General features: G+C 38.5%; 1 protein-coding gene across 50 annotated transcripts in view; it reads left to right on the plus strand.

Annotated features, from left to right (window-relative positions):
- MARCHF7 (membrane associated ring-CH-type finger 7) overlaps positions 1-25,893 on the plus strand; it is a 55,853-nt gene that overhangs the window by 23,846 nt on the left and 6,114 nt on the right. For 49 of the 50 annotated variants that reach the window (XM_055108630.2, XM_034954369.3, XM_003820951.7 and 46 more), the window contains 5 exons: positions 6,866-7,058; positions 9,252-9,419; positions 11,288-12,386; positions 15,869-16,038; positions 22,697-22,806. In XM_055108630.2, the coding sequence (XP_054964605.1) occupies positions 6,866-7,058; positions 9,252-9,419; positions 11,288-12,386; positions 15,869-16,038; positions 22,697-22,806 (1,740 nt within the window). The remainder of the gene's footprint in view (positions 1-6,865; positions 7,059-9,251; positions 9,420-11,287; positions 12,387-15,868; positions 16,039-22,696; positions 22,807-25,893) is intronic. The other variant, XM_063595400.1, reaches the window with a different exon arrangement.

The raw sequence follows: 25,893 nt of genomic DNA on the forward strand, positions 1-25,893 counted from the left end.
TACTGTTTTCAAACTGGCTGGATCATTTTACATTCCCTTTTGTGTGTATGAAGATTCCAGTCTCTCCACATTCTCATCAGCACTTATCTTACTTTCTGATTCTAGCCATCCCAATGGGTATGAAGTGGTATGTATCTCATTGTGGTTTTGATTTGGATTTCCTTGATGACTAATGATGTTATACATCTTTTCATGTGCTAATTGGCCATTTACTGTACATTTTTCAGAAATGCCTATTTATAATAGTTCCTTTGCTCATTTTAAAGTACAGTTGTCTTGTTACTCAGTTGTAAGTGTTCTTTATATATTCTAGATACAAGTTCCTTATTGGATACATGATTTGCAAATATTTTCTCCTTAAGTTTTTTATTTTTTTAATTGCATTGTTTTAAGGGCATTTGTGTTGGGAAAATATTTTAAAACCTTAGAAATAATTTTCTGAAAGCAAATATTGACTTATACAATAGTAATAGTAAATGATTTCATTGACTATACTTCCAGTAAACCTCTTGTTGGAAAGGTGGTATGAATAACTATTATGAAGGTAAAAAGAAATAAAATGAAAATTGGATGCCTGCTAGTTATATAAAGTCTTGGAAAGTTATTTTCTTTTCATTGTGCATAGAGTATCTATAGCTATTAAGTCTCCAAGCTGTCTTATTGATGATTTCTCAGATACACTATATAGTATTTCAGCTACTTTGGTTGGGCTAGATAGCCTTCCACCTCTTCCCTTATTTTATTGAGTTATAATTCATATACCATACAATTCACCATATCACAGATAGCCTTTTGAATTGGAAATAACTGATGAAAACTATTTACTCTGGGAGCCAAATCTGTTACCTGTCTGGGTAGAGACTGGAAAGTTAATGAAAAAGAAAGAAACCTCTTTAAACTCCAGTGTAAATTTAGTTGCTTCCATCTAGTTTCATGCGAGTGCTCATAGTCGGGAGGCAGGAAATGCAAAAAAAAAGATTGATTAGTTTTCATAAAAATTAAAATTTGTGTGCATCGATACCAAGAGAGTGAAAAGACAATCCACAGAATGAGAGAAAATATTTACAAAGCATATATCTTACTGGATACTGAGACTTGTATCCAGAATATATGAAGAACTCTTACCTCTCAACAATAAAAATATAACCCAATTTCAAATGGGCAAAGGACTTTAATAAACATTTTTCCAAAGATATATTAATGGCTGATAAGCACATGAAAAAATATTAGTCATTAGGGAAATGCAAGTCAGAACTACAGTGAGATACTTAACCACTAGCATAGCCAAAATAAAAAAGATGGATAGGCTGGGCACAGTGACTCATGCCTGTAATCCCAGGCCTGAGTTGGGAGGCCAAATCTGGGAGGATTGCTTGAACCCAGGAATTTGAGACCTGTGCAACATAGTGAGACCCATTCTCTACCAAGAAATAATTTAAAAATTAGCTGTGCATGGTGTCGCATGCCTGTAGTCTCAGCTACTCTGGAGGCTGAGGTGGAAGGATTGCTTGGGCCCAGGAAGTCAAGGCCACAGTCACCTGTGATTGCATCACTGCATTCTAGCCTGGGCAACAGAGCTGAGACCCTGTCTCAAAATTAAAACAAAAGATGGACAATCACAGTGTTGGTAAGTGGTGGAGAAATTGGAACCTTCATACATAGTTGATGGGACTGTAAAATGGTACAGCTGTCAGCACTTGGAGTGTTGCTTTTCCAGCTAGAAGCCTCTGTGGCTGGTGGTGCCTTTGCCCAGGTTTTGCTCGGGCCTGCTGGGTGTGTTCTGCCTACTCGGACTGGCAGGCTTTGTTCGACTCGTGCTATCAGCTCGGATCCCACGCCTGCCAAGGGTGAGCCAGACATGGATCGGCAGGGGGTGCATGGGCAAGTGAGCGCAGGGTCCGGCCACCGTTTACAGCCAGGCACACTGGGTGCAGTGGGGCAGGCAGCTCTAGGCACTGGTGCCCTATGAGGCTGTGGATGGATCAGGTGTACCACAGGCAGCAGCTTCTGTGGGCACTGAGGAACGCAGTGGCACCCAAAACCTTGGAGACACAAGGAACTACAGAGCCCCAAAGAGGTTGTCACAGCCCTGGTTCAGGGAGCTCCTAGGTCTGGACTCCCCAAAGGGTCAGAGCTCTTCTCTCCTTGTCGCCGGCAGCATGGTGAGTGGGGGGTAGGAAGGGGTGTTTCAGCACTGTTTGTGTTACAGCTCTTCGAGTCCAACCATTTGGCGGGTCCCGAGTTCTTGTCCCACGTCCAGAGAGAATGAGGTACACAGACAGTTGGAGGGTTAGCAAGGCGAAGAGGGGCTTTATTGAGCAGTAGCACAGCTCTCAGGAGACCCAAAGTGGGTGGCTCCTTTCCACAGGCAGGTCATCCCAACGAGTGTGTAGCTTTCAGTGGAGAGGAGACCAGACAGAAGTGGGTAGCTCCTGTCCATAGGGAAGTCAGCCTGACATCTGGCTGAGTCAGATTTTCATGGGCTTCAGAGAAGAGGAAGTGCATGCTGATTGGTCCATAGGAGGCAATGGGTGGGCCTGGGATAAGCACCATAAGTTCTCACTCCGGTCCGTGGAACTGGCAGCCCAGCCTCCATGCTTCAGGCCATCCCAGGCTTAAAGGTAGGGTTTCACTAGGGACCTGCCCCTTTTCACCCAGGAGCATGTCTGCCTCCTGCTACTGTTCATGGCACCCAGGCTGTTTGTGCCAAGGGATGCCTGCAGACCCATGCCAAGCCACCCTCAGTTCCCCCTTGGCCTCCCTTTGTGCTTGTTGGTGCCCAAAGTCCAGAGGGGGGCCAAGGTAGCAGTGGGCTGGTGTGTCGGCACTGCCCCAAGCATGCGCATACACACCTGGATCGTGACAGTGCCCAAGCTTGGCCAAAACTTTGCTCCAAAATCGGAGCAGGAGCCGGGGGCAGGAAGGGAGGCTTCTCAGGCCCCTGAGAGCACCGGGATACCCAAGTCTACAGCCACAGCTGGGTCAGGGAGCACAGGGCTCCCACCCCACCAACTTGGAAGTGGTCAGGGCTCCCACCTGTTGCTGACTCTGTGGAGCACACAGACCCTGCCACGCCTCCCCTGCTGCAGCCGGCGTCTTTGTGGCAGCCACTCCAGATGAACTGCTGCTGCCATCACAGCTGTTAGCATCAACCTATAGTTGGAAAAATAGTAATTCCCCCAAATATCAAACATCAAGTTACTACATGATCTATCAGTTACACCCAAGAGTATTGAAAACATACATCCATACAAAAATTTACAGTTGTTCATAACGGCATTGTTTATAAGTGAAAACAACCCCAAAACTACTTGTTCAAGGATTCGTCATGCCCAATGTGGTATACTTTGAAGACAGACTTATTCCCTGATTTCATTTGGCCTATAGTTCTGGACAGCAGAAGAGATAATATATTGTTAAATGAATCTGACACTTTATTTAATTGTTCAAAGAATTCCGAGGGAAAAAAACCAATTGGTTCAGACTGAGGATATTTGAACAAATATGGACAAAATTGGATTGTAGGAACCAGGAAAAGGTTTGATTTTGAACTCAAGCCAATAGCAAAACTAACCAAAACATTCCTTCTATATACTGACATTATGTATACTGATATGTATATCTATATGCTGATATTAACAAACATTTTTTGTCTTGGATATAGCCATATAATCTACATGTTGTGTCGTGAGTCATGAAAATTGTTTAATGAACAGTGAGTGTCACTTTAAGTCTTTGGACACTTCAGCATTCAAGAATCAAATGAAATTCATTATCTAAATCTGCTCCCCTATAATCAGTATTTTTAATGAATGGCATAGTCATTTATTTCACCAGTAGACAGTACCAAAAAACTTTTTTCTCTATTTCTCACATTGTCCCTAAATCTGATGAATTTTTATCTTTTATAATTGCCCTCTGTTCCCATTACTTCATAGGGACTTATTTCTTGATATTCTAATGGCTTCCTAATTGGTTTTCTTTCTGTTCATCTATTTCGTCTTCCACATGCCTCTAAAAGTCTTTCTATATAGTAGTAGATCTGATTTATCCCCCCCTTCATTAGTTCCCAAAATCATGTTTGCAGAAGTGCTATTCAGTAAGTTTATGCAGTCTGTGCAAAATGAGAAAAATAATGACAAGTTATGGAGTTTGTACAAATGTATTCAATTTAAAGTGCTCATTCTGAATTATATCCTTTATGCCTTTTTTAAAAATTGGGGACAGGATTAGGTATTAGTTGCTATTTTAGATGTCCTACTGGTCAAAAGTGACAGTTCTTTCTCAATTTTAAATTAAAACATTTTTTTATTTTGGTCTCTGAAATCCAGAGGTTTTAGAACCACTGGCCTGCAGGATAAGGTCCCTGATACCTTGATGATGATGGCATATGAAATGGTTTGATTCTAAAATATCAAATTAATTTCATTTCTTGTGCTAGCTCCAGTTCATTGATTGGGTGTCTGTAATATTAGGTACAGAAGGCTTGTGAGACTAAGTTTGTGCTAAGCTGAAAAATGCCATTATCAATTTACAAAATATTCTCTAGGCAAAGGATGGGCGAATTCCTGATGTAGCCCGTTCCTACCTTTTCAGCCTCACACCTTCTACTTTATTTTCAAAGTTTCTTTTCCAGTGTTACCATGAACTAATACATCCCCTGAATGCATGCAATATGTTTCTCATAATTGAACCATATTGGCTGGGTACAATGCCTCATGCCTGTAATCCCAGCTGTTTGGGAGGCTGAGGCAGGAGGATCACTTGAACCCAGGAGTTCAAAACAAGCTTGGGCAACATAGTGGGACCCCATCTCTATAAAAAATAAATTTAAAAATTAATAATTGAAGTATAATAGAAAATAAAGTATAAATAGTAATGTCTTAGAAGAAAGCCAGGCCAGATGTGGTGGCTCACACCTGTAATCCTAGCACTTTGAGATGCTAAGGCAGAGGATTGTTTGAGCCCAGGAATTCAAGACCAGCTAGGCAACATGGTGAGACCCTGTCTCTACAAAATAAAAATTACCTAGCCATGATGATATGTGCCTGTGGTCCCAGCTACTCTGGAGACTGAGGTGGGAGGATCAAGGCAGCAGTGAGCTGTGATTGTGCCACTGCACTCCAGCCTGGGCAACAGAGTGAGATGCTGTCTCAAAAAAAACAACAAAAAAATCTGATGGTAAAATGGTTTATACGTCTTTTTGTGTTGTTTATTTGTAATTTCTTTTTTCATTCATCTACCCCGTGAACTTCAGTTACCATCTTCTTTGACTCTTCCCCTGTGTCCTTCAAACATAGTTAGGGTCTTTCTGTAAAACTTTCACTGTACTTACTATTATAGTACTTATTTATAGTGTAATTATTTATTTACTTATCTGTTACCTGTACTGTAGAGCTTTGATGGACTACATTATTTGGGTTCTCATGTTTATCATGTGAATTTTAGATGAATGTAGACTGAAATTATGGCCCATGATGCATTCCATTTTAACTCTTTTGTTAAACAGAAGAACACTTAAAAGAATTTGGTTTCATTTTAATGTTCTTTAGCATAATAAACTATTTACCACATACTTAACTCATGGTAACATGCTTTAAAAAATTATTTTTCTTTTATATCCTGAAAAATTACTTTTATTTTAGAGGTCCTTATTGTCTCTGAGCCATTTAGAGATTATATGCCAAATCTATGTTTCTTAGTTTATCTGTGTCCTGTCTGTGTGTGTGTCCAGATAATTACTTTGCCATGATGGAAACATTTTTGTAAAAAGAATAGTACAATTTCAATAATTGTGGTTGAAATATGTTGTCAATTAAACCTAAATATTTAAGGAGACAAACTGTTGCCTTTTTAATGCATTGTAGTGAGTGAACTTAACAAATTAAAGAATTGGAGAGAAGTAAAATAGTTTGTACATTATCAGTGATACTTGTTTACAAGCTTTATTTTGTGTACATATATGTTAAAAGAGAAAACCATGAGCCATGTTTTAAAATATGTACTTGTTTTAGTTGTTGATTCACTGATGAAGAAATTTCTGATGTTAGGATTTTTTTTGTTTGTTTTTTTAGCATACTGTTACTAGTGTTGTATGACCGTATTCTGGAGACTAGGCATCACAACAAGAATAAATTTGTTATTAGTTGAAAAATCTGATTTTCATGGTAGAGTAATTCACAGTTTCTTTATAGCTTAGTGTTCTGTCTACCTCTAAGAGGTGGACAGGGTTCCTGAAAAGACTGAAATATTAAACCAGTACAACAAGGATTTCATTTTCAAAAAGAAAAAAACAAATATTAGGAAAAATGATTACAGTTTTTGGTCTTCAGTGTTTCATAACCAAGTGTTTATATACGGTTAAAAAAAGGACTTACTCTACATCAGATTGAGAGCCCAGCAAAGTACAATTATAGTGTATAGTAAATGGACAAGTGGGTAGAAGGAACAAAGACTAAAGAAGAACTACATGGTGGAGGCCAGGCACAGAGGCTCGTAATCCCAGCGGCCGAGGCAGGCAGATCATGAGGTCAGGAGTTTGAGACCAGCCTGACCAACATGGTGAAACCCTGTCTCTACTAAAAATACAAAAATTAGCCGGGCGTGGTGGCACACACCTGTAATGCCAGCTACTCAGGAGGCTGAGGCAGGAGAATCGCTTGAACCCTGGAGGCGAAGGTTACAGTGAGCCAAGATTGCCCCACTGCACTCCAGCTTGGGCAACAGAGCAAGACTCAGTCTCAAAAAAAAAAAGAACTACGCGGTAGAAAAATTGATGCTTGTGGGAATTTATTAGAGGACTGTGGGTTAAATTTAGTACTGAATGCAGCCTTTTGTTGTTTAAAAAATTTTTTTGAACTCACAGTCTACGTCAGCATCAGCATCTGCGTCACCATTTCAATCTGCGTGGTATAGTGAATCTGAGATAACTCAGGGAGCACGCTCCAGATCGCAGAACCAGCAACGGGATCATGATTCAAAAAGACCTAAACTTTCCTGTACAAACTGTACTACCTCAGCTGGGAGAAATGTTGGAAATGGTTTAAACACATTATCAGGTAAGAATGAGTTTCTGTAGGTATTTTAAGCCGTTTTTCTCCAGGTGTAACACAGTTGTTCTTAGTTTTGGAATGAGGCAAGTAGATTTTATATGCAGACAGTGGGTCAGAAATGTAGTGGAATTTCCAAAATCTTACTTTAAATTAATGCTAGAACTGATACTCTTCTGCATTTTTCTTGTAAAATTGATATAGATATCCTAAACAGGACATTAGCAGATTTTAATTAGAATAGCCGGTATTTTATGATAATCAAATTGGTAAATGTATGTATTCTTTTGGTTATTATATTTTGTAATTGTTACAAGGAAAGCTAAATCTACTGATATGTTTAAAATATTGCTTAAGCATGTCTTATATAAATGATAAACATTGTAGTATATAATATTTATTTTCAGAAAATACGGAGGCTAAGGCAGGATGATCGCTTGAGGCCAGGAGTTTAAGGCCAGCCTAGACAACATAGTGAGACCCTGTTTCTACCAAAAAAAAAAAAAAAGAGAGAATTAGCTGGGCATGGTGGTGCATGCCTGTAGTCCCCAGCCACTTGAGGGGCTGAGGCTGGAGGATCGCTTGGTCCCAGGAGTTTGAGGTTATGGTGAGCTATGATCATGCCAATGCACTGTAGCCTGGTAGACAGAGCAAGACTCTGTTTCTTAAACAAAAAACAAATACGGAAACTCTTGAGTTACAAAAAAATGGTGGTTATTTTAGTAGGAGTTCTATACAAGGGATTAGAAAGTCATAGTTTTAGTCCTCTAACTAGATGAGTGGCATTGGGCAAGATACTAACCACTCTGGGATTTGGATGGTCTATCCATAAAGCTTCATGCCTGGTATTATGTACTGAGACACATATTTTTCACACACGTTGAAAAGATCTTTTGTTGAAAGGTCAGGAGGCTACCGTCTCACTCATACTCCTCTTCCAATGAAATGTTAGCCAGTGCCAGTGTTTAAGAGGAGCCAAAACTTGTGGTGACACAATTGGAGGTAAAATTCTTTAAATGTTTGTGTATTACCAGTTGAAGTAGTGTAAGCAGTTCCTGTCTATTTTGATAAGCTGGAATGCCATGGGAAAGACGTGCCTATCTGAAGGATATTAAGAATGTTGTGATAGCTAAGAGCAGACTGTTAATAACTTTGTAGACAAACACCACTGTGCCAGAGATATTTTTGTTCTCTTCTGCTATGTGAAAACGTTATAAATACTCTAGGCCATTTCTCTTAATAAAGAGGAATTATTAAGGCTACTAGGATTAGGGAAGAAAGAATCAAAATTTCAAGGTAAATAGTGAAGGAAAGAGGTTTGAGACTTAATGTTTAATTTACTTTTAAATCATATCTAATAAAATTACGATAACTGTAACAATACTTTGATTCTTAGAATTAAGAATTCTAGAATAAAAAATTAAGCAACTGTGGTAGCAGTAAAAATAATTCTGATGAAATTGTGTTGTTCACATCTTCCCTTTCCGGATGCCTTTGATTTTGATACTGGCAGTTCTCCAGCATCACTTTCATTGACTTTTTTTGTGAAATTCTCCATCTTTGGCAAGATTTACATTTTTGTTCTGTAATCGTTTTACATAATGTATAGGTAGATGTTGTGAGAAGTGATTGAGACATTGACATTGTGTATGGGGTAGATTTTAATGTTAGGCAGAGAAGAATATGTTTAAAGTAGGAAATAATTTTATAAGTGATTAGTTCATTTGTGAATAGTTTTATGTTTTACTGAATTGTGTTTCTGATAACAACTATATAACCGGGGATTCTCATAATAAACAACAGTAAGGCCGGGTGTGGTGGCTCGTGCTGTGATCCCAGCACTTTGGGAGGCCGAGGTGGGCGGATCACTAGAGGTCAGGAGTTTGAGACCAGCCTGGCCGACAGGGTGAAACCCCATCTTCACTAAAAATACAAAAATTAGCCAGGCATGGTGGCACGCACCTTGTAGTCCCAGATATTCAGGAGGCTGAGGCAGGAGAATCACTTGAACCCAGAAGGTGGAGGTTGCTGTGAGCTGAGATCGTGCCACTACCCTCCAGCCTGGGTGACAGAGTGAGACTCCATCTCAAAAAATAATAATAATAATAAATAACACTAACTTTCCTCTCTATTACTGAAGATTGTCATCATCCAAAGCCTTGAAAGCTTTCTCTGAAATAAAACTTCTTCATTTATTTTAAGATTCATCTTGGAGGCATAGTCAAGTTCCTAGATCTTCATCAATGGTACTTGGATCATTTGGAACAGACTTAATGAGAGAGAGGAGAGATTTGGAGAGAAGAACAGATTCCTCTATTAGTAATCTTATGGATTATAGTCACCGAAGTGGTGATTTCACAACTTCATCATGTATGTATAAATTACATCAAGTATAACTTCTCATAATGTTCCATTTTCCTCTTTATGCATGTTACTAAAACAGCAGTACAAAGGAGTAAAGTGTATATTTTGTCTTATGAAGATTTCAGAATACCTTAATATTTTTTTCTAGTACTTGTTTTGACCTTAAAAAATAATTTAAAATACAGTAGATGAATATGAGTATCTAGATTCCATCTACCTTTACGTTGTTTAACTTGCATTTTTCCTTTTAAGAATGTCCGTTAGAAAGTAACATACTAAGTCGTATATCCTCAAATAGAATTTGCCTGTAACAGATGTAGTTTAATAAATAACTACTTCTGATTATTCTTCTACTTCTGAAATAACTGAAAGTTGAAATCACCATTTTAAGGCATAATTTGCAATTACTTTAGTATAACATGGATGTGCCTCTAGTTTTATTAAATTGACCTCAAGACCCACACTTTGTTTTTGGTTTGTTTGTTCTGAGATGGAGTTTTGCTCTTGTTACCCAGGCTGGAGTGCAATGGCACAACGTCAGCTCACTGCAGCCTTCGCCTCCTGGGTTCAAGCGATTCTCCTGTGTCAGCCTCTCAAGTAGCTGGGGTTACAGGCATATGCCACCATGCCCAGCTAATTTTGTGTTTTTAGTAGAGACTGGGTTTCACCATGTTGGCCAGGCTGGTCTTGAACTCCTGACCTCGGGTGATCCAACCGCCTCGGCCTCCCAAAGTGTTGAGATTACAGGTATGAGCCACTGCACACAGCCACACTTTGTATCATTGTACATAGCCTTAAACTATCATACTAAGTTACTGAAGAAAAAGGTGCTAATTGAAGTTGACAAATATAGTAGGCAGAAATGGAGTTTGATTTACATAGTAGGAAATAATGTTTTGTTTTTAAAGGTTTAGGTTATTTTAATTTATCTTACTGGGGGAAATCTTTATTTATGACAAATGAAAACATTTTATCTGCTTGGCTTTGGATGGTAGAGCTTTAGTAGACAGTATCAATAGCTTTTAGGTTTTGGAGTATAAAAGTACAGGATAGAAACAGATTTAGTTCCTAACATTTACCCTTTCATAAAGCTCCATATATCAGCAGAGTAGTAATTTAGCTCTTACACAGGTTAATGGGTAGTTTCTTTGCAAAGGAATCCTATAGTATTTCTCATCCCATTTGAAGATTTAAACCACCAGTTAAGGAATCCTTTGAAAAGTGCAGATGTCATAGCCCTATTCTGATTCATAGTTCCTAGCCAGTATTTTAGCAAATATAACACACGTGATTCTAAATATTGGCTAGGAACTATAGGATAAGAACCACAGCTGTTAACCTGAAAGGAAAAAAAAATTGGAAAAAGTTTTAGCTATTAGCAAGATTTTTCATAAAATTACAAGGGTTTAAAACAGCTTTTTAATTTATTGCACAGAGTAAAAAAAAATCCCCAAAACAGTCTCCCTTGGATGGATTTGCTTTTAATCATTTTAAGAGTCATTTACATTGTATTATTTGGCCTGTTCAAAATCGTCTCATTTTAAATACTAGATATTATTGTATCATACCAAATAATTTCTGATCAATAAATTCAGCTGTTTTAATTTTATCAAATAAAATCTTCATAAGCTCATAATACATTTCTTTTTTATATATTTGTAATGTTGACTTTACACAGCAGTACTGGATTTTACCAGTAGGAATAGAAAGAGAAATACATTTATGTTTTTTCTATAATAATAGTAAACTCTGTAGTTACAATATAACAGTATTAAGTTTGAATCCAGTGCTTCGTTTTGGCATTCAACATAATAAATGCAAATAATAATGCTCAAATTATTTCATGTAATTGGTTATCTTCCTTTCAAAAATAGATGTTCAAGACAGAGTTCCTTCATATTCACAAGGAGCAAGACCAAAAGAAAACTCAATGAGCACTTTACAGTTGAATACATCATCCACAAACCACCAATTGCCTTCTGAACATCAGACCATACTAAGTTCTAGGGACTCCAGAAATTCTTTAAGATCAAATTTTTCTTCAAGAGAATCAGAATCTTCCCGAAGCAATACGCAGCCTGGATTTTCTTACAGTTCAAGTAGAGATGAAGCCCCAATCATAAGCAATTCAGAAAGGGTTGTTTCATCTCAAAGACCATTTCAAGAATCTTCTGACAATGAAGGTAGGCGGACAACGAGGAGATTGCTGTCACGCATAGCTTCTAGCATGTCATCTACTTTTTTTTCACGAAGATCTAGTCAGGATTCCTTGAATACAAGATCATTGAATTCTGAAAATTCTTACGTTTCTCCAAGAATCTTGACAGCTTCACAGTCCCGTAGTAATGTACCATCAGCTTCTGAAGTTCCCGATAATAGGGCATCTGAAGCTTCTCAGGGATTTCGATTTCTTAGGCGAAGATGGGGTTTGTCATCTCTTAGCCACAGTCATAGCTCTGAGTCAGATTCAGAAAATTTTAACCAAGAATCTGAAGGTAGAAATACAGGACCATGGTTATCTTCCTCACTTAGAAGTAGATGCACACCTTTGTTCTCTAGAAGGAGGCGTGAGGGAAGAGATGAATCTTCAAGGATACCTACCTCTGATACATCATCTAGATCTCATATTTTTAGAAGAGAATCAAATGAAGTGGTTCACCTTGAAGCACAGAATGATCCTCTTGGAGCTGCTGCCAACAGACCACAAGCATCTGCAGCATCAAGCAGTGCCACAACAGGTGGCTCTACATCAGATTCGGCTCAAGGTGGAAGAAATACAGGAATAGCAGGGATTCTTCCTGGTTCCTTATTCCGGTTTGCAGTCCCCCCAGCACTTGGGAGTAATTTGACCGACAATGTCATGATCACAGTAGATATTATTCCTTCAGGTTGGAATTCAGCTGATGGTAAAAGTGATAAAACTAAAAGTGCGCCTTCAAGAGATCCAGAAAGATTGCAGAAAATAAAAGAGAGGTAAATTCGAATACCTGTCTTAAGCCTATAAATCAAAAATAGAGAAAGAACTCTTCATTTCTTTTTTTTCCTTTTTTTTTTTTTTTTTTGAGACGGAGTCTCAGTCTGTCACGCAGGCTCTCGGCTCACTGCAGTCTCGGCCTTCCGGGTTCAAGCACTTCTCCTGTTTCAGCCTCCCGAGTAGCTGGGACTACAGGTGCACTCCACCACGCGTGGCTAATTTTAGAATTTTTAGTAGGGACGGGGTTTCACCATGTTGGTCAGGCTGGTCTCAAACTCCTGACCTTAGGTGATCCACCCACCTCGGCCTCCCAAAGTGCTGGGATTACAGGCATGAGCCACTGTGCCTAGCCTAAAACTCTTCATTTCAAAATTGGCTTCTTATAAAATTGAAATCTGAAGGGTTGTTTTGTTTTTGTTTTTTGTTGTTGTTGTTGTTGTTTTTGAGATGGAGTCTCTGCTGCCCAGGTTGGAGTGCAGTGGCACAGTCTTGGCTCACTGCAACCTCTGCCTCCCTGGTTCAAGCAATTCTCCTGCCTCAGCCTCCCAAGTAGCTGGGATTACAGGCGCCTGCCACCATACCTGGCTAATTTTTGTATTTTTAGTAGAGGCAGGGTTTCACCACATTGGCCAGGCTGGTCTCGAACTCCTGACCTCAAGTGATCCACCTGCCTCCACCTCTCAAAGTACTGGGATTACAGGCATGAGCCACTGCTTCCAGCAGGAAATTTCATCCCTTTACATCCAGTAAGATGTCTCATTCATAGGTAAATAGATAAGAATTAATAACTGAAGGTAGGCAATGGTTGGGGGGGGGGGGTTATGAATTGTGTCAGAAAGTAAAGGTTATTTTAACCAGGTTGGAATACATATACACGCAAAGACAAAAACCTTAATGTCTTACCCAATTCCTTAGTAGACTAATGCTAAATGGGGTTAGTAAGAGGAACTGGATGACCATGGATTACCAATAAATCTGTCTTAGCCTTTATTAAGATGATTTATTAACCATTTATTTACATTTCTCACTGCAAATCTTTTTTTGGAATTTGATGCACAAAATTTACTTTGATTCACAAGATAAAATTTGATGCACAAAATAATTTTTGTGTTTGAAGTCCAAGTATATACTGAATATTCTCTTTCTTTAAACTTTTTGTAGAGACAGGGTCTCGCTTTGCTTCCCATGCTGGTCTCAAACTCCTGGCTTCAAGCGATCCTCATGCTTCAGCCTCCAAAAGTGCTGAAATTACAGGCATGAGCCACCATGCCCAGCCAGTTCTTTAGATATTAGTATTTAACAGAGATACCAGTTTAGGCCGGGCGCAGTGGCTCACGCTGTAATCCCAGCACTTTGGGAGGCCAAGGTGGGCAGATCACAAGGTCAGGAGATTGAGACCATCCTGGCTAACATGCTGAAACCCTGTCTCTATTAAAAATACAAAATTTAGCTGGGTGTGGTGGCGTGCACCTGTAGTCGCAGCTACTCAGGAGGCTGAGGCAGGAGAATTGCTTGAACCTGGGAGGTGGAGGTTGCAGTGAGCTGAGATTGCACCACTGCACTCCAACCAGGCGACAGAGCAAGACTCTGTCTCAAAAAAAATAAAATAAAATAAAATAAAATAAAATAAAAAAACAGTTTAAATGCAGGGCATAGAATCTTTTTATACAAAGAAATCTTTATAGAGTTGAAGGTTGCTTATAAATCACTGTTAAGAGTGAAAAGACAAAAAACAAGAGATCTTAGTCCCAGCCTGACTCTTAATTTAGTCATCCTAGTCTAATTACTTAGTATTAAAATAGTTATTAAAATGAGATAAATTAGTTTATTTGAAATACACTTCGAGGAAGAAAAGACTTATATAAAGTTAATGTTGTGGGATTTTTTTTTTCTTTTTCACAAAGGCCTAATAGAATTGTTAGGAAGCATAATTGTTACTGTTATTTTTAGATTTTTTTGTACTTTAATAAGAAAATACTTTCAAATCCAACTCTGGTGATAAAGGAAACTCTGCACACTTTCTGAGATGTTGGGCATTGGGCTACCATACTCCTATTTTTCATTTTATAGGACAGATTTTACCATGTGGCTGTTATTTTCCTGCTTTTAAACTTGCTATTTTTCCTTTTTTGTAGAAAGATATTTACTCTACCCTGGTAGTGTTTGCTTTAATGTTTGCTTATTATAGCAGCTTCCTCCAATTGCAGGCTATCTGCTGTCTGCTAAGGGATGTAGTAACATATTTTCAGCCCTTAAGGTTAGATTAATTTAAGTACAGTAGTGTAGGCAGAGAGCAAAGCGTTACTTTAGTTATCTTCAGAGAGAAATGATTGAGCCAGTACCACTCTATCTGGTTAATTAAAAAGCAGCATTTGGTTATTTTGCCAGAGAGAGTGTGTGTGTATGTTTGTATTTCTGTATTACATCTTTCCTCATACCTAAGGATTTTAAGACATTCTACAATTAAAAGTGGTACAGAAAAATTGAATCCACCAAGTGAATAGTTGAAACCAGGAAGGGAAGAAAGTTAAAGGTAAAATGTAAATACCATGTTTTCAATCTTTAAAAATAATTTATGCTTGAGGTTATGTCTGATTAACCCAGGGCATGAAAGTCTCCTAGCGGCTGTATATCCATCTCTTTTCACAAATCTTTTGCTAAGTTCATTTAGGAATCCATGTATTCCAGGTGGTATTTCAGTAACAGTTCAGCATTCTGTATTACCAATTTACTGTATACCTGTTTCATGCCAACAGTAGACTAACGCAGTAGGAATTTTAACAACTACTTATTATATAAAACTATTACTCTGCATTTATATATTAAGCAGTACACAATGGCCTGTTAAATAGAGGACGTAGGTTAATGGAATCTTTTATAAGATTGCTGCGCCGAGGGGGCAGATGGAGAATTTTAAAGTATTCTTTCAAATTTTTTTCTGTAATACAAAAGTTTATCAGTTTAAACATGGTTCTGGTAACATGTAAATGAGAATCTACAAGCCAGTATGTGTTTAATTCATGGAAATAGCCCTAAAATTTGAGGGGAGGCAAGGGGCAAAAGTGATAAGTTTATCTTACCTTTATACTGTTGGACTTGAAGTAGTCTGGAATACTACAGAAATTAAAATCTCTTAGGGGTACTTGTAAAGTCATTGAGAAAAATATAGATCTTAAACTGTCATTTGCCAATGACAAAATTACTTAAATCATTTGAAAATAAATGATAGGTTAGCCTATTTTACTTACCTTTAAAATACTTGTTACAATTTTTATTCTCAATGAGAGAGTTTTTCATTTTCAATCAGAGGGTTGCTGATGAATATAATTGTTATTGTTTTGTTGTTGTTACTGTTTGCTTTTTTCCACCCAGAGACAGTGTGAGTAGAAATAACAAAAAAGAAAGCTTGTGATTATGTATGACTGAAGTAACCAACCAGGATGAGTTATGATAGCTTTGGGAAATGTGCCTTCTTTTCCAGCCTCCTTTTAGAGGACTCAGAAGAAGAAGAAGGTGACTTATGTAGAATTTGTCAAATGGCAGCTGCATCATCATCTAATTTGCTGATAGAGCCATGCAAGTGCACAGGAAGTTTGCAGTATGTCCACCAAGACTGTATGAAAAAGTGGTTACAGGCCAAAATTAACTCTGGTAAGATTTACCCTTTTGTGTTTTCACAATTTTTCTAAGAGATGCATGTATGTATGCGTTTGGTTAACAAATTTATAATTTATAGATTGTTGAATTTAGACTTTTAACAAGTGTCTTAATCATTTTTGAAGTCTCAGCAGAAGCATTAAAGAGCATTAGTCTTTCTTTGTAAATTGTTAGTAATGTGTCTTATGTTTCATTTCCTACCAAACTGTTTACTACTTCATACATGTATAATACAGCTGTAATTTGTGATCACTAGTGTGTCCCTTAAATCATGGAAGATCCTTTTGAATCAAGGAAATAGACTCACCATTTACCAGCTGTGTGTCCTTGAGAAAGATTTATTTCTAATGTTGCTGTTGTGTCACTTGGCAAATTACAATTATAGGCTACTGTGGGGATTTATTTGTTCATTGAGTGCCTGTAATGGAGCCAGGCACAGTAGTTCTAGATGTTGGTTATAGGATGGTAAAAAGACAAGGCACCTGCTTCTTGTAGTGATACTGGGTATTAAGGAAGTGCCTTTTTGAGGTGAGAACATGTAAATTGAGAGCTGAGCTATTCCATAATTAGGGGAAGAGCACTCTAGCATAGGGAACAGCAAGTTCAAAGACTTTAGGGTGGGAATCAACTTAGGTCTATTTGAGGAGCTGAATTATGCATAGTGTGGCTGGTGTATAATTAGTCTTAGTCGGGGAGGGGAGATAAAGTTGTGATGAGAGGCCGGGCGTGGTGGCTCATGCCTGTAATCCCAGCACTTTGGGAGGCCGAGACGGGCGGATCACGAGGTCAGGAGATCGAGACCATCCTGGCTAACACGGTGAAACCCCATCTCTACTAAAAATAAAAAAAAAATTAGCCAACCTGGTGGCGGGCGCCTGTAGTCCCAGCTAGAATGGCATGAACCCAGGAGGCGGAGCTTGCAGTGAGCCGAGATTGCGCCACTGCACTCCAGCCTGGGCAACAGAGCGAGACTCCATCTCAAAAAAAAAAAGTTGAGATGAGAAAGATTAGCAGAAGTTAGTTCGTGCAAGACTTTTAAAGGCCCAAATCTTGGATTTAAATATGATGGGAAGCTACTAAAGAGAAAGGGAATGAAATGATCTTATTTATATTTGGTTGCTTTGTGGAGAATGGATTTTTAGGGGGACAAGAGTAGTACAGGGAGACGAACCAGGAGTCTATTATCAGAGCACTTGCTAGAGTTGGTGATGATTAACATGTAGCAGTGTGATCGTGATGATAGAATGGATAGATTCTGGTATATTTTGTAGGTAGGTTCTGTAAGACATCCAATTCAGTAAATTGGATGTGATGGAATGAAGGAGAAAGAACAATTAGGGAAGCTTGTATTTTTGCCTTGAGCAGTTAAGTGAATGGCAGTTCCTTTTACTGAAATAGGAAGCTGAAAAGGGAACCAAGTGTTCTGTTTTGGACATTATATTTGAGCTACTTACTAGATAACCATATGGAAATGTCATGTAGGCCGTTAGCTAGACAAGCCTGGCGTTTCAGGAGAAACACTGAAAGTTAGTTTCAGTTATGAACACGAGAGTAATAATGTTTGAGGTTTTGGTATTAGATAAGGTCAGCTAGAGGAAGAGCAGATATCAAAGAAATAGGCCCAGGACAGAGCCCTGGGATACCCAGATGTTTAGTGAGAACAGAGGAGATTTGAAAAAGCAGCCTTTAGGAAGGAAGAAAACCAAGAAAATGTGTTGTGCAAGCCAAAAGAAGACTGCTTTAAGGTATATGTGATCAACCCTGCACTTCTGAGAGGTCAGGTAAAATGAGAAGAAAGAATAATTGGATTTGATAGCATAGATGTTCTTGGTGGTTTCAGTCTCTGGAATGGTGGGTTCCTAAGCCTGATTAGATTAGACTGAGTAGAGAAAAGGAGGTAAGAAAGGATAGACAGCAACATAGGTTCGATACTTTGAACAAATTTACTACCAAGGAGACTGGAGATAGGGAACAGGAATTAGAGTTACATGGGATCACAAGAAGTGTTTTTGTTTTATTTTGAGGTAGGGGATTTTAAGGCATGTTTTTATTTTGAGACTTCTAACAGAAAAAAAAATACGAAAAGAGGAGAAAGAAGATGGGGTCCAAAGCACAAGTTGAGTGGTTGTCCTATAATAGGAGAAAGGATATTTCCTCTTCAGAAGGCTAGTGTTGATATGGGTGTTGATCAGTTTGTTGCTTTGATGGGAAGATTTATGACTCCCTGTGTTAATTGCATCTGTTTTCTTAGAGGTAAGGTCTTTAGCTGATAAGGAGGCAGGTTAGGAGGTTTTGAGGTGTGAGGAAAATAACATTTTAAGGATGTGGATGTGTAGTAGGATTTCCAGATTGTATTAGTGTCTATAAAAGTGATTTTAAAGTGAGGTACATGTACAATTTTTTTAAAGCAGTTTTCAGATGCGTGGGATATAGCTATGGACTAGAGTTCAATGCTGGTGGGTCTTTTGCCAGGCAAATATGATGAAGGGAGTTAAGGGTATCTATAAGGACATAATTGTGGCAACCATAGAAATTAAAATCAGGAGGAAAGTAAGGACCTCAGGAAGTGTATAGTGAGAAAGAGGTAGAGTATCTTTGGATTTTATTGACATTGACGTAAGTAGGCTAAAATAAGAATTGGTACACAGGAGGGGACGCTTAAAATGGCTATTTAGGGGTAGTGCAGCAAATTGTGATGAGGTCAAGGGTATGAACTGAGTTGGTGACTAAGGTGGGGAAGGGTAATATTGGAAGCAAAGATATTGAGAAAGTTATAATCCAGTGGGTCTGGTCTTGGATGTTGAAACAACCAAGGATTTAGTTGGCAAAGAAGGGTAGAGAGCCAGGTGCTGAAGTCATTAATGAATGAAGGGGGAATTAAGATTTGAAAACAGTAATGGGTGTGTTGGGTGGGCAACTACTCTCACTTCTTGGTCCTGAGTTACAAGGGACTGTGGGGATAAAATGGCTATAGAAGCATATATATAGGTATCATTAGTCAGGAGGCACTGTGGTTCAGGCATGAAAGTAAAGAGATAGTTCAAAAAAGAAAGGTTGGTGGTTAGAGGAATTTACTGATATTAGACCACGAGTACCAGGGGACATAGAAACAACTAGTAAGGTAGAAAATTAGATCAGATTTTAAATGTACATAATTGTGAAATTGAAGATCTGATCATTATAGCATAGTAACATAGACAACTATGTTGTGAGGTATGATGGCACTGATTTTGATTTTCATAATCTGTTGGAGGAGTTGGGTTCAAGTTAGAGATTATGGGGATACTGGGAAAATTCCTGAGGCTCCCAGTAATGTGGTAGTCAAGTGGTGAGCAGTAGACCCCTAGGGGGCACAAGAGGAGAAAGCAGTATCTTTTCTTCTAAGCTAATCTGAGCTCAAGGGCTCTGAACAAGCTGTCTCACCTGGAACTGCCTTTTCTCTGAGCTATATGGTGTTACAGTGACTCACAGGTTTTGTTAGTCACTGCCCTGAGGTGTTAGAAGGACTAAATGAGAGATTACATGTAAAGTGCTTAGTATTTTGACACTTAAGGGCCCAGAAATGTTAGCTATTACCAAAATGAACAACAACAACTTGACTCAACTTCTGATACACACAATTGAATTATTAGTGCTGGATATGGAGGAAAACAGATAATACAGTTTATTGTTTAAGAACATTGGCTTTTTGAAGTTAGACAAGCCCAGTTTGGAATGTTTACTGGAACACTTAGCTAGCTATAGGGTCTTGAGCATGTTTCTTAACATTGGTTCTAAACCCTGGCTGCTGATGAGAATCACCCACTGGAGTTTTTAAAAATACAGATGGGCCAGGCATGGTGGCTCACACCTGTAATCCCAGCACTTTGGGAGGCTGAGGCAGGTGGAGCACCTGAGGTCAGGAGTTCAAGACCAGCCTGGCCAACATGGTGAAACCCCATCTCTACTGAAAATACAGAAATTAGCTGGGTGTGGTGGCGCACACCTGTAATCCCAGCTACTCGGGAGGCTGAGGCAAGAGAATCGCTTGAACCCAGGAGGTGGAGTTTGCAGTGAGCCGAGATCACCCCATTGCACTCCAGCCTGGGTGACAAGAGTGACACTCAGTCTCAAAAAAAAAAACAAAAAAAAACAGATGATTCAGATTCACTCTTAAAGATTCTTAAGTAGGACTAGGGTTGGGCCTCAGTTCCATCTTGAGTAAAATTGAATAATACCTCATAAAGTTGTTAATGAATGTCAAAAGAGTTATTGTTCATAGTTTCCCACTGTACCAGGCACATGGTAAGTATGCGATTAAATTAAATGGGAGTTAGTTTGTTTTTGTTTTTGTTTTTTGAGACGGAGTCTTGTTCTGTCACCAGGCTGGAGTGCAGTGGCACAATCTCAGCTTACTGCAACCTCTGCCTCCCGAGTTCTAGTGATTCTCCTGCCTCAGCCTCCTAAGTTAGCTGTGATTATAGGTGCACACCACCACCCCTGGCTAATTTTTTGTATTTTTAGTAGAGATGGAGTTTTTTCAAGTTGGCCAGGCTGATCTCGAACTCCTTGCCTCAAGTGATCCACCTGCCTCGGCAGCCTCCCAAAGTGCTGGGATTACAGGCGTGAGCCACCATACCTGGCCTGGAGTTAGTTTTATAAGGTTATAATAAGTGCTTTTCAAGATATGGCCAATTCAATGTATAGGTCTCAGCAACTGAACTTTCCTGATAGGCATCTGAGAAGTATTTCTCAGAGCTGCACAAAGACCCCATCTGGTAGAAGGTTCATTCTGGTAGAGATTTATTTAAGCATTTATTAAGAAGCTACTATGTTTGGATTGCTAAAGTCTACAGGATATACAAAGATGAATAAAATAAGTCTAGTACAAGTTTAGGCAGATGCAATTCAGGGTGTAATGGAGAGAGCCCTGATTAAGAAATATAGGAGTAGGCTGGCTGTGGTGGCTCACGCCTGTAATCCAACAGGACAAGGTGAGAGGATCCTTTGAGCCCATGAGTTAGAGGCTGCAGCGAGCCATGATCATGCCACTGCACTCCAGGCTAGGCAGCAGAGTGAGATCTTGTCTCCAGAAAAAACATGTAGAAATAAATGGGTTGCTCCCGGCTGAGTGTAGCCTTTTTGAATGACCTTAATAAGGCTCTTACTCCATAGAGGAAGAAAATGAAGCCCTAAGATATAAGAGAATCTGTAGTAAATTATCTCCAAGGTCCATATTACATTTTCATGTATGCTAGACTCCAAAAAGACGCTTGGTTTCATTCATATACTCAAAATATAGTGAAAACTCAATGTAATTTGACTACAGCCCATTTTGAGACAGCATACTTCTTCAGATTAGCACTCACTTTCAGCTGTTTTCTAGAAAATGTACATAAGTTACTGCTGTCTTGGACCTTATGCCAAATTTTACTCTTAAAAAATTCTAACACTAGTTATTAGAGTTTTATGAGCTCCTTGAAGGCAGGGCCTACTACTTAATCTTTTTTGAATCTCCAAAACCTCTAATTAATTGCTTGCACCTAACAATCACTCAACAAATGTTAGTTGAATTGAATTTAAACCTATCTACCCTAATTTTAAGGCCATTTTCCCATTTGAAACCCTCTCTAAATATAAACAAACAAAGGAAAAGGCAGAAAGAACCTATAAGTTTAATTACACAAGACTACTACCTACCAAATTGGAACCAAAAAGCTTAGGAATAATCAAATGTTGAATGAATATGGAAGTTTTCTTTTTCTTTTTAAAAAAAGGTTTGGTAAAAACAAGTAGATAAATAACATAAAATATGCCATTTTGACCATTTTTAAGTATACAGTTGGATCCATTCACAGTGTTGTGCAACCATCACTCCTATTTCCAAAATTGTTTATCATTCCAGACAGAAACGCTAACCATTAAGCAGTAACTCCTTACTTCCTATTCCCTTCTCTGCCAAATCCCTAGTAACTTCTGGTCTACTTTCTGTCTCTCTGAATTTGCATATTCCAGATATTTTATGTAAGTAGAATCATAAAATATTTGTCCTTTTGTATCTGTCTTATTTCATTTAGCATAATGTTTTTAAAGTTCATGTTGCAGCATATATAAAGACTAATTCCTTTTATGACTGAAGGGAGCTGTTTTTATTTGGACAAGGGTGGGGTCCCTTTTTTCCCATTCTAGCAAGTAAGGCAGACACATTCCTTAAACTCCAAAAGGTCTTAGGTATGTGAGGTATGTGTTGTCACATCAAAGATACTGGCTTGGGTGTGTAACTAGGTGTTTGAGATGTTACATCACTAAACATTGTTTTCATGGCATCACGTCAAAGTACTTAAGGAGGAAGTAGGAAGTACAGATGACATTCCATTGCCTCTGTCTGCTTCCCATGATCAAGGATGTATGAGTATCTGGGAGGAAGAAAACAACCAAGGTATCTAAATAATGGTGGTGGCTTATTATCATAGGGCAGGACCTGATGTGCACATTGGATATTATAGACTGCTGTATTAGGGGACATTACTGGTTTACTGCAGAAATGTAATATTTCCTTTTCTTCTTCTTTCCTTTAAGGTTTTATTTATTTTAAGCTTAAAACTTAACGAGGAAAAGTGTTTTATGAAGACATTATAAAACTAAACTTTATTTGTAATTTAATTTTTACCAGGTTCTTCATTAGAAGCTGTAACCACCTGTGAACTATGTAAAGAGAAGTTGGAGCTTAACCTGGAGGATTTTGATATTCATGAACTACATAGAGCTCATGCAAATGAACAAGTTAGTATATTTTGCCTAATTTGGTAAGTGTCTATTCTGTGCTTCAAGGACAGCTCTTGAAGAAAAGATTAAATCATGGTCAGAAACCTTGCATTAAAATAATAACAATAACAGTGATAATGTTCTTAACATAATTCTGTTACTGCATTAGGTGTTAGAATTTCATACTTTTTTTTTTTATTTTTCCCTTAAGCTTAGGAAAGTTGTTCCAAAATAGGGATGCCAACCTTATTTCCCCATAGCTGTAAGTTTTTTGAGATGCATAAATGATACAGTTAGAATGAAGAGCTCAATAATTTCCTCCTTTTTCTTTACTGAAGGAAAATTCGGGAGGTGGGGCAGATGTGTGTTTAAGGAGATTACAAGGGTGACTTTAGAGCCAAATTGTTGAAGTGTGGTTAGCATATTTGTTTAAAAAAAACAAACAAAGATATGCTGTAAAAGGAATGCATGAAGTGCTTGAAAAACACTTTTTGGCCAGGTACTACAATGGCTCACACTTATACCTAGCACTTTGGGAGGCTAAGACGGGATGACTGTTTGAGGCCAGGAGTTTGAGACCAGCCTCAGCAACATAGCAAGACCCGGTCTCTACAAAACAGAAAACAAAAACACTTTTTAAATGTAGGGATAATGGGCCTCCCCTCTTTTATTATATTGAATGAGATTTACAAAACATGAAAACCATTTTGTGCAGCCACCATCTCTGTTTAGTTCCAAAACATTTTCATCACTCCAAAAGAAAACCCTCTACCCATTAAACAGTTGCTCCCCATTCTGTGCTCTCAGCCCCTGGCAACTACCAGTCTGTGTTGTTTTATGGATTTACTTATCCTGGATATTTCATACAAATAGAATCATACATTAATATATGATATTTTCTGAACCACTTTTTTTTAAATGTGGGAATAATAGATACCCTTTGAAAATCTGATTAAAACTATGTACCCTTCTTATAAAATATATAGACACAAATTCTGTCTCTAAGGGATTCCCAGATCCTTTGAAGCTAATTGTTTGGATCCAGATAAAGAATCACTGATCTAAAGAATGAAAACATTAAGCAGTTAATGTAGCACAGGTGCTACTCTAATGCCAGTTATGTTGTTTTATTCTCTGATGCACTAGTTGTCCAAAAAGAAAATCACTTTCAGCAATGAAATGTTTTAAATCCCCAGGGAGTTCTCTGTAGCTGGCTGAGCATTGGTATTTAAAAACCAGGGGAAACATGGAAAAGTGGAATCATGGAGAGATAAATATAAATACATAACTTGTCTTCTCAAAATGAGAGTAGCTTTCAAAAGGTTTGTTTCTCCTGCCATCTTCCTTCCTGAGATGCTTCATCCTGTCTCTCAAAGGCAGTTTTTTCCTTTTTTTTTTTTTGTTTTTGTTTTTGTTTTTTTGAGATGGAGTCTCGCTCTGTCATGCCTTTTCCTTTTTGATCTCAGGAATGTTTTTATTTTCTAAGCATTTTAATGACCCATATTCTTTAGAAGTTTTAGGAAATATTAGGTGGAGTCATTGTAAAAACAGTGACAGCCTTGATTAAACTTTCTGGTTTTAACTTGTTTGTTCTGTATGAATAATAGATTCTAGTGGCCTGATAGCTACACTGATTTTAAGTGATTAGTTTAATAAGTCTATTTCCACATTAACCAGTGGCTTGATCTTTTGCAAGGTGATAACCATTTAATTTTTTTTTTTTTTTGAGATGGAGCCTTCCTTGTTGCCCAGGCTGGAGTGCAGTAGTGCAATCTCAGCTCACGACAACCTCTGCCTCCTGAGTTTAAGCGATTCTCTTGCCTCAGCCTCCCAAGTAGGTGGGATTGCCACCCGCCTCCACACCAGGCTAATTTTTTGAATTTTTAGTAGGGACGGGGCTTCACCATGTTGGCCAGGCTGGTCTTGAACTCCTGACCTCAGGTGAGCCACCTGCCTCAGCCTCCCAAAGTGCTGGGATTACAGGCGTGAGCCACCGTGCCTGGCCCCGTTTAAAATTTTTTAAAAATGTTCTGGATATATTATTTCAAGTTAAAAATAAGCAACAATAATTATTAAGTGAATCATTTCTTTTTTTTTTTTTTTTTTTGAGACGGAGTTTCACTCTTGTCACCCAGGCTGGAGTGCAATGGCATGATCTCGGCCAACTGCAACCTCCACCTCCCGGGTTCAAGCGATTCTCCTGCCTCAGCCTCCCAAGTAGCTGGTGTTACAGGTTCCTGCCACCACACCCAGCTAATTCTTGTATTTTTAGTAGAGATGGGGTTTCACCGTGTTGGCCAGGCTGTTCTTGAACTCCTGACCTCAAGTGATCCACCCACTCCAGCCTCCCAAAATGCTGGGATTATAGGTGTGAGCCACCGCACATGGCCTCAGATTTCTTGAATACTCAGTAGACTCTGATAATCAGTTACTTGCTGAAGTTGGTACTAAGAACATAGAGTTCTTAACGTCTGATGAACCAGTTGCCCAATTCAGTTTGTAAATAGTTCACTGTAAAAATTACAGGACAGATTAGATTATTAATAATACTATATTTATGATTTGTATTCATGGCTTGAAAACAACTATGGGGGGAAAAGAGAAACTTTTAATCTGAGGAATATGAGCCCCTTTAAATTGTCAGGTTCAGAGAGGTATTTAAAATGTAACAGCATTCTCATCTCACTCTCCCTTGAGCTAAATACACCACTTGCTTTGGGGCCTCTAGACTAACTAGTGCCAAGTAGCTATAAAATGTCGTATACCCTATAGTTCAATAGTGTATAGCCAATCACTAACCAACGTTATTTCTGTAAACCAATGTTGAGAATTCAGAATGAACAACTTTTGTTATCTCTCCCTTCCTGATTTGTCCTTTTTTCTTTAAAAATTTGAGCCTTTCTTTTGTTCTCTGGAGCACTCTCCCCAAGGCAGCTTGGAAGTGGGAGCCTGGCAGCAGTCCTGAACCTTGACTAAAATAAACTCTGTTAAATTTCGTCTCAGTTTCTTCCTTTTAGGTTAACACAACAGAACAGTTTTGAATTGAAGAACTGTTTCTACCAACTACAAATTTCTGTGTGAATGATTAATCTCTTACCTTTATTA

The sequence above is a fragment of the Pan paniscus genome, chromosome 13, assembly GCF_029289425.2.
Source record: "Pan paniscus chromosome 13, NHGRI_mPanPan1-v2.0_pri, whole genome shotgun sequence".
NCBI lineage: Eukaryota > Metazoa > Chordata > Mammalia > Primates > Hominidae > Pan > Pan paniscus.